Source organism: Amblyomma maculatum, chromosome 2 (genome assembly GCF_055883805.1).
Source record: "Amblyomma maculatum isolate TAMU_Amacu chromosome 2, ASM5588380v1, whole genome shotgun sequence".
Taxonomy (NCBI): domain Eukaryota; kingdom Metazoa; phylum Arthropoda; class Arachnida; order Ixodida; family Ixodidae; genus Amblyomma; species Amblyomma maculatum.
The window spans coordinates 64565677-64574309 of NC_139345.1; the positions used below are offsets into that span (position 1 = coordinate 64565677).

At 45.1% G+C, this 8633-nt stretch overlaps 2 protein-coding genes across 2 annotated transcripts; one reads left to right on the forward strand and one right to left on the reverse strand.

Annotated features, from left to right (window-relative positions):
- Positions 1-1061: 1061 nt before the first annotated feature.
- sigmar (Tumor necrosis factor alpha-induced protein 8-like protein sigmar) lies at positions 1062-4027 on the reverse strand. The gene is made up of 3 exons (XM_084594321.1): positions 3421-4027; positions 2879-3072; positions 1062-2124 (listed from the first exon to the last, which is right to left on the reverse strand). Coding segments are annotated over exons 1-3 (561 nt in total). The 5' UTR covers positions 3422-4027; the 3' UTR covers positions 1062-1758.
- Positions 4028-4468: 441 nt separating this feature from the next.
- On the forward strand, positions 4469-6297 carry CCT8 (chaperonin containing TCP1 subunit 8). The gene has a single exon (XM_084594318.1). It carries the CDS (start codon positions 4635-4637, stop codon positions 6258-6260), a length of 1626 nt encoding a protein of 541 aa, XP_084450444.1. The 5' UTR covers positions 4469-4634; the 3' UTR covers positions 6261-6297.
- Positions 6298-8633: the final 2336 nt, after the last annotated feature.

Consider the following 8633-nt stretch of genomic DNA (forward strand, 5'->3'; position numbering starts at 1 on the left):
TTTGCGCATGTATAAAACTAAGTAGGTATCAGAAATGTGCGTATTGTTCAGTATTGTACACAAAGACTCCGACTCCACGCCAACTCTGCCAAACGTTGCTGGGAGACTAACGCACCCTGTTGGCCACACATTTAACGTCACAAGGATGCCAAAGAAAAGGCTTAATAAGGCACTAAGCTCACTAAGCTCATTATCCTCCAAAGGTGCCAGGGTAAATTGTACTGATTCAGGAGGCCAGTGAAGTTGCCTATACGGTAGCCTTGGCTTCAGCACTTATAAACACATGCAAGAACTGTGCACAAATCTTTTTCTGTGTGTTCAAAAGAGCTTATGTATGCTTCCAATGAAGTTTGCTATATTTACAAGCATTAAGTACAGTCAATAATGCTGCCATACTTTGTTTACAAAAATGCAGCCACGAAATTGTTTAGCAATGCCGAGAATTGAGCTTTGCACTATTTGGCCTCGGCAATGAATACACACATGAAAACTCTAGATTATCTTTTCCGCCACTTTGTTCAAAAACAAAAAAGTATTCTTAGATTCAACACAAAAACTGTTGTGCTATCAGTCTCGTTTCTTTGACCACCACCATTAATCCCGAGTACAGCACTGATGGCTAAAGGAAACCATTTTGCTGTTGCCACCATTCATTTATGCAGGACACCAGCTAATGTTTCTGATCAGAAAAATAACAGCAAACTTCCATGAACAGCTGACAAAAGCCAGTTATGGCTCAGTTATTTTTTGTTGCCTGCAAACATTCTCAGCGACATGTCACAAACAAGTCACTCTAGAAACATAGCAATGTTCAGCTTTCTGGAAAATATTTAACCTTTTGTTAAATGCAGCATATATAGAAGATAATGAATTAAAGTTTGGTTTCTAGCATCCATGGCTCTCCTTAGACCCTGTGCCATTTTGGATTTTCTACCAGTCTCATTGGGCTGTGGACAGTACAAAGCGCTCCAAGAGGAGAGAAAGAAAAAAAAAAAAAAAAAAAAAAATCCTTTGTATCATCTCTTTTTGAAGACCAAGAGCGGGCACAGCAGCTCTTCTCCAATGTAGGTCATAAAACTGACTCTATTGTGCACATCAATCACATGCATATGTAACGCTTGCATAGTAAAGACCAATGTCTTGGAAGGCAAAGATCTATGCAGTTCCAGTAAATTACCAGCAGAACAATGAAATACCTCATGTGGGCAGTAAAAGTACAATGGTACAGTTCTTGTGAGAAGTTTAGAGCCCAGGGGGTATGCTTCTGAACGATACAATGTGGCTCATAATGCATTCTCAGGTTTACAAACTTGCTGAAGGCAAGAAGATTTTTCGTCCTACCCTCTCCAGTGGCTAGGACTTCCATGATTGTTAAAGAAGTCATGGAATACGGCTTAAAAGCAAACCCTCTGGGCTCTAAACTTTTGACAAAGACTGTACATCCAAGCAAAGAGCACTTCCCTCATTTTTTTGCTTCTGGCATCTCTTTTTCCTGTTAGTTACAGTGAGCGTTAAAATACCAAACTTGGCAGTAATAGCACCCAGGTGGAATGCACATACACCTTGAATATGCATAGGCATGCTCCTTTCTTACGCAAATTGGCCATCCTTACCGCAAAGAGAAGCTGACTGGCTCCTTTTCCTAAGCCTGTACGTGATGATTACGTCTCTCCAAATAGGGCTTGCAGTCTCTACCAAGGTAAATGCATAAACATTATGGAAGACACACACTTTCCTCCTCTGACACCCAGCTTTCCCTCAGAGACTCTCTTTGTCCAAGGCTTCATGCAGATCTTTGACAACTCTTCCCAAGCACTCACGGTGAGTACTGTCGTTTCCAAAAACGGAGTCCAATGTCTCTGGCTTGCCGAAGAAGCCAAAGACATGTTCGATGCGACCCATTGACTTAGCCGTCAAGTGGGAGCGCACAAGGTCAGAAAGCAGGGCACGACACTCGTCGAAGGCGCCAACAAGGTACCGTCGATCATACGAGAAGTCCATCTCATAGAAGCTCACCACTGCCATGGCAAGAGCACGCATCTTGCGTTGAAGCTGTTCAGCCACCTTTGCCTCATCTGGTGAAAACTGGTTGTTTCGATGCAGGACACCAACTTTCACCACAATCTGGGATGAGAAAATTGGTTCTGGTGATGCCAACTGACGAGAATAATATTGTCTTGGCAGCATTAGCCATGCAACATTCTTTAAAATTATTGCCACTGCATCGAGCCAAGTGTACCTGGCCTCTGTGAAAACCTAAACACCCTATCCTGAAAAACCCTATTCTGACTCCTGAATGTCCCTATACTGGGACACTGAGTTGATACATTAGGGCAAAGAGATTATAAATATTATAGTAAGATATAGGATAGTATTATAATATAGTAAGAAAGGACCATGTAAATATTATAGTGAGAGTAAACAAACATTAGAGTAAGACCAAAATCTTTTAGCTTGATATAACCATATAAGCCATGGCTGTGCACTCTTTCACGCATCGATCGGTGAAATAATTAAACTTAAAACCGAGTCGTTAAAAATCTCTGTTATAAAAACATCGCGCTTCTGAATGCAAACAGCTGCACTACCAGGGGGGGAATTAAGCAGTGATCTCACAAACTTGTCAATTAGTTTCCGCTCCTATTGGTCGACATATCAGCCGGTCAAAAATCGCGCGGCTAATTGATCAGTTTGTGACAGATTCGTGAGTTATTTTGTGATCATTGCGTAATACGGCTCTGTAAGTATCAGGCCGCGCCAGCGTCGACCTGACCGTCTCGGAAGGGTCGGTGCATGGTTCGACAGCGCGGTCGGTCTGATTCGCATTTCACAATGTCTGATTAGCAATTCACGTTCGCCACAACTTCCAAGCACTCACCTTTATAATATTTTTTATAATTTTTTCTGCCTCTTTTTTGTTGCCCGTCACATGCTTTACAAGTTTGTACAAATTATCCAGGAGACTTGCGGATACATCATCGATGAACGCCTTGGCGACGCTCTTGTTGCTCATGCGGCTAAGCAGCTTTTTCTGGACGCGCAGCCCGATGTCTTTCGCGTGGAATTCAGCCACTGCAAGGACGCAATGTGCGCATGGTTAAATCACAAGTTTCAAATCGTGGCACATACTAAGCCGTTTTTCTGGGTGTAAAACTATTGCAAACACCATACAAGGCAAGAATTTGACTACCCACGTAAAGCAGTTGTCGTCAAGCTTAGTAATGGGTTAATCAGACTTCGTCCTACTGCGAGATGGCCGCTGATAAAGTAAGCACACAAAACGGTGCCTGAGTTGATCCAACAGCGTAGTAACGCCGCTAGTGCGAGCATTAGGAACGGAAGCACGAGGCCAGGAAACTTTGACGCCGACGCCTTGGAAGCGGAAAAGCAAATGCTAACAAACACAAAGGGATAACTTACTGTTTTGAGCTTCAAAGCCTACTTGAGCCGATTCACAGTTGTCGGCGAGTAAATTGCAGAACCGAAGACGCACCGTTGATACACGAAATGATGCGTTCAAATTCCAGCTGCTCAAAACCGTTCAATCGGAACTGCCAATCTCTGGCCCGTGAGTCACCTGACCTCTTTCCTTCGCCCGCTACAGTTTCGCGCAACGTTACGTACTAGGTGTGAAGAAACAAGTACTTCGGAATGGGGAAGCCCGCAAAGGCAGTACAAAAACGCTGCATACATTCGTAACGACCAGCTACGCTGTATGCGTCCACTGCGTCAAACTCGATATTCTCGATTGGCTCGGCACTCGTTCATTCATGCCGACACTGACGTTGGCTGGAAGCACAACTTCAGTTGCTCAGTTGCGTAAGCGTTTGTTTATGATCAGTCTGGGTCGCCGTGGGTCACTGACATAAGGGCACAAGTACTATGTGGCCCGGTTAAAGAGTTTGAATAAACATAAGTAAAAACATATGCCTCATTCCTCGAATGCTGGATCTGGCTACCCGACAATGATTTAAAAACTAATCCTCATACTAGCGCGAGAGAAAGAAGGAGAGGGGAATGAACTTTGCTTTGTAGTTGTACTGTTGTACTGTACTTGCACTGCTTGTACTCTATGCTTTGTAACTATAAGCTGAGCTTGGGCTGGTGCACTTATATTATACTGCTTGTAATTACACAACATTGTTTATCACCGAAAAACTGTAAATTGACACTTGACAACTACGTTCAGGAAATATGCGCCTTTCAAATTTGGTGTGTACGATTAACCCTTCACATAAACAATATGCTCAGTAATTCCCCACATTAACTCGCTGCGTCGATTAGTTTTGTATTAATATCTTTAGTACGACTCACGTCGGAGCAGCAAGTACTTATGTTGCTCGATTTTTTTAGTTTCGTTAACGATAGCAGCGCTAAAGCGGCCGATCCAGAAAGTGCCTATCCAAAGCCAGTAAGCAAAACGGAGCCAGTTGACTAAATGCTATCAGCGCCCCTGCCTCGCTACGCCAAATAAGGGAATCTATCTGCTGCCGGCGCATTGTCACCACCGGCGGAGCACGAGGTGTTTGTAATAAGGGCGATTCATTGCTCGCCGTTGCTATTCATCGAGTCGATAGGGCTCGTTAAAGTATTTGAGGTTTCCTAAAACATCTCTGTTAAGCAGGGCCACGATCATGTCGTTCCGTGGCGGTGCTCCTACGGCCCTTTCGCAGATGCTGAAAGAAGGTTCGCGACACTACCAGGGCGTCGATGAGGCCCTATTCCGCAGCATCGAAGCCTGCGTGGAACTTTCTCGGAGTCTCGCTTCAGCCTACGGACCAAATGGACTGAACAAAATGGTAATCAACCATTTGGAGAAGCTTTCTGTTACCAGTGATGCCGCTACCATTCTAAACCAGCTCGAGGTACAACACCCCGCCGCCAAGCTACTCGTGATGGCGTCTCAGATGCAGGAGGCTGAGGTAGGCGATGGGACGAACGCGGTTGTTCTTCTAGCCGGAGCCTTACTGGACAACGCTGAAGAGCTCGTGCGAACTGGCCTTACGCCTGTGCAAGTTGCTGAAGGCTATCAGCTTGCTCTGAAAAAAGCTCTTGACCTGCTGCCCGAATTGAGCGTCGATGAAATACAAGACATCCGCAATCCGGAGCAGGCTGTGAGGGCAGTTCGCACGGCAATGTCCAGTAAGCCTTTAGCCGGTGCCGACTTCTTGGCCAAGCTGGTGGCCGAAGCTTGCCAGGCAGTGCTGCCTGAATCGGGCGCTCTCAACGTGGACAATGTGCGTGTCTGCAAAGTCCTCGGTTCTGGTCTCGACCAATCTCAGGTAGTCCTCGGCATGGTTTTCAAGCGGCAAGTCGAAGGCGATGTCACCAAAGTTCGCGATGCAAAGATTGCCGTCTACTCGTGCGCCGTAGACACGATGCAGACCGAGACCAAAGGTACAGTGCTCATCCAGTCGGCACAGGAGCTGCGGCACTTCTCGCGCGGCGAAGAGAACCTGCTCGAAGCGCAGATTAAGGCCATCGCTGACGCTGGCGTCAAAGTGGTGGTGAGCGGCGGCAAGGTGGGCGACATGGCGCTCCATTACCTGAACAAGTACGGCCTCATGGCTGTCCGACTGCCGTCAAAGTTTGACGTGCGCCGTGTGTGCCGCGTCGTGGGCGCCACTGCCCTGCCAAAGCTTGCTGCACCACGACCCGATGATCTGGGCCTGTGCGACACGGTCTACCTGGACGAGTTGGGCGACACGCCGGTGGTGGTGTTTCGCCAGGAGGGCCACCAGACTCGTGTGGCAACAGTGCTGCTGCGCGGGTCGACGGACAGCCTGTTGGACGACGCAGAGCGCGCCGTGGACGACGGCGTCAACGCCTTCAAGGCGGCCACCAAGGATGGACGCCTGGTGCCTGGCGCCGGCGCCGTAGAAGCCGAGCTCGCGCAGCGCCTGGCTACCTGGGCCGACACCCTCCCAGGACTCGAGCAGTACGCTGCTCATAAGTTTGCCCAATCACTGGAGTCGCTCATCAGGACTCTGGCACAGAACTCGGGTGCCTCCAAGCCTGAAGAGCTTGTTGCTCAGATCCAGGCAGCACACAACCAGGGTGATACCAATGCTTGCCTGAAGGAAGAAGCTATCGGAGATGCAGTGAAGAATGGCCTGCTGGATCTGCTCATCACGAAGCATTGGAGCCTCCAGTATGCAACCAATGCTGCTTCCACGGTTTTGCATGTGGACCAGATCATCATGGCCAAGCCAGCTGGAGGGCCTAAGCCAAGGGCCGGGGAAGGGGACAGGGATGACTAGTAACATGTGACCAATAAAAGCCAGTTCCATCACTGTATTGTGCTTCCATTTTTATGTGCATTTGCTGCCACTGTAGAGAGCTTGACTCTGTTACCTGGCTTCAACCAAATGCACATGACACTTTGTTGCTGCTACAATACTCCAGATTAATTATGCTGTACATATTAATGCTGTTATGCCAGCTGTACAAAATAAAGAAAATATATAGTGTACTGCTGCACTTATTGAAGAGCAGGAGCAATACGAGTTTTAGAGTACAACACTACTAATGTTAGTACGCAACAAAACTAGCAAAATTAAGCAAAGTTGCATCAGTTCTAGTTGTGCATTTTTGCAGATAATAGCAGCCTCCTCTATGAATAAGTGTGGAATTTGTCTGGTCCTCTTGTATTTTTGTTGTGGCAGTGCTATTTGCAAGGTTTCGATTGTACTTCTGACTTGCTCCTGTAATAAGTCGTTAAGCGAACAAATTGATGAATTTTAAATGTTATGGAGTTTTTATCCTTGAGGAAACAAGCAAACAAAAACTAGCATTCATCAGAGCTTAATCAGGGCTACTGTAAAGCAAAGGCATTCATTAAAGAACAGTTTCCTGAATTCACTTGACCCATCCGATTCTTTCTACAAAAAGTGTTTAGAATTCAGTGCATTTTCTTGATACCACATTCATGAAAATTGTGCCTCTTATAGACCTTTTCACGACCCTGGGAGAAACCAGCCGACTGGACTGTGAAGCAGGCGGGGATAACCCGCAGCTCTTTCCCTGTGTTGTGAGCACAGTCCAGTCTCTAATATGACAGCGCCCTTTGTTCAATTTTGAGAAGGTCTATAGGAAATACTTGACTTGTTCAGGTCGCATCAACATATGCGTACAAAAAGTCTGAAGAGGTTATTAAAAAAGTTTAATGTGACTGTCTAGTAGCCTGCCGTTGTAATCTACATTCTGGCTCAGAGTTTCATTTTTTTAAATAACCGAGTCTTCGCCTTGGCATACATATTACTTAACTGGTTTGTGTTGGCTGCAAAGTTGACCTGCCTCAAAAGATCAGTGTTGTGAGGACATTAGTTTTTGTTTAGTTTTGATATTAGTTCTGATGTATGTTCGAGTGTGGTATAACAGTAATATAGATGAGAGCATGTCATTAAAGGTGCTAAAGTCTGTGAAGTTTACTGAAATATAGTTTCTTGTACTGAGGCCCTGCCACTCATGACATGCTCTTAAACGGGTGCTTAAGGTTTTTATTAAGACGATAAAGGTCTAACTGAGGTCTTGAGAGCAACTTTATTGTAGATGAAGTGAAGGAAACTGGCTACCGAGATGATGCAGTAGTCTAAAGCAGTGGCCACTGCCTCGGCCTAAGTTTAAAACGCACTGATGGCGAGTTTTTTTTTTGATCGTTTGTTCGAAAGAAGTATTCACAGCCACCCTGGCGAATCCCAAGGGTATGGTTATACAGTAGTTTGGGTAGTAGTGCATATTTGCATTAAAATAACATGATCATTCAAAGAAAGCCCAATAGCATTGACTGATTGTCGTAATGTCGCGGTTAATTGCCATTCAGCCATGATTTCATTCCGCGGGATTAACTACTCACAATTGGACGATGTCCATCTCTCTTCCCACAGTGAAAATATTAAATGAGACCATCATAAACAGCATTATTTACGCAGATTCCCTAAGCGTCCTCACAGCTCTTAATCCCAGAAATACAGTCGCTCCCATAATCGGGTACATCATACACAATATAACAGCAGCCATTGCTCCCACAATGGGCTCTACCAAAGTAGTTTATTATTTGGTTCACTATTTCATGAAGACTACCACTTTTCATTTAGTTTGGAATGTACAAACTTCATGCAGTTATTCTAAAGTATATTCATATTCTTGATTTGCTTGTCATGAGCTTTAGCAGCACATGTGTCTGTGCTGCTAAAGCTCATGACAAGCAAATCAAGAATATGAATATACTTTAGAATGACTGCATGAAGTTTGTATATTCCAAACTAAATGAAAAATGGTAGTCTTCATGAAATAGTGAACCAAATAATAAACTACTTTGGTAGAGCCCAGTGCGTGAGAATGCAAGCATCAGGAACGTTTCGTAGAGGTAATTATGCGATTTCTAGCTTGGACACAAACAAACCTGACGCAATTTTTCTTTTTTATTTGTCAGTGCATGTTAGAGAACCCCAGATGGTCGAAATTTCCGGAGTCCTCCACTATGGCGTCTCTCATAGCCTGAGTCGCTTTGGGGCGTTAAACCCCGCAATACCATCTTTTTTTTCTTTTTTTTTTTTTATGAAAGAAAGAAAAAACACTCATGTGAAAAATGTGGAGACGAACTAACTGTGAACCATGTCCAATTCTCATGC

Bases quoted from the DNA above. Each gene is read 5' to 3' on its own strand.
- sigmar (XM_084594321.1), bottom strand. The intron at 2,125-2,878 runs GTGAGTGCTTGG...TTCTCATCCCAG, and splicing joins TTATAAAAAATATTATAAAG to ATTGTGGTGAAAGTTGGTGT.
- CCT8 (XM_084594318.1), top strand. From the start codon at position 4,635: ATGTCGTTCCGTGGCGGTGCTCCTACGGCCCTTTCGCAGATGCTGAAA.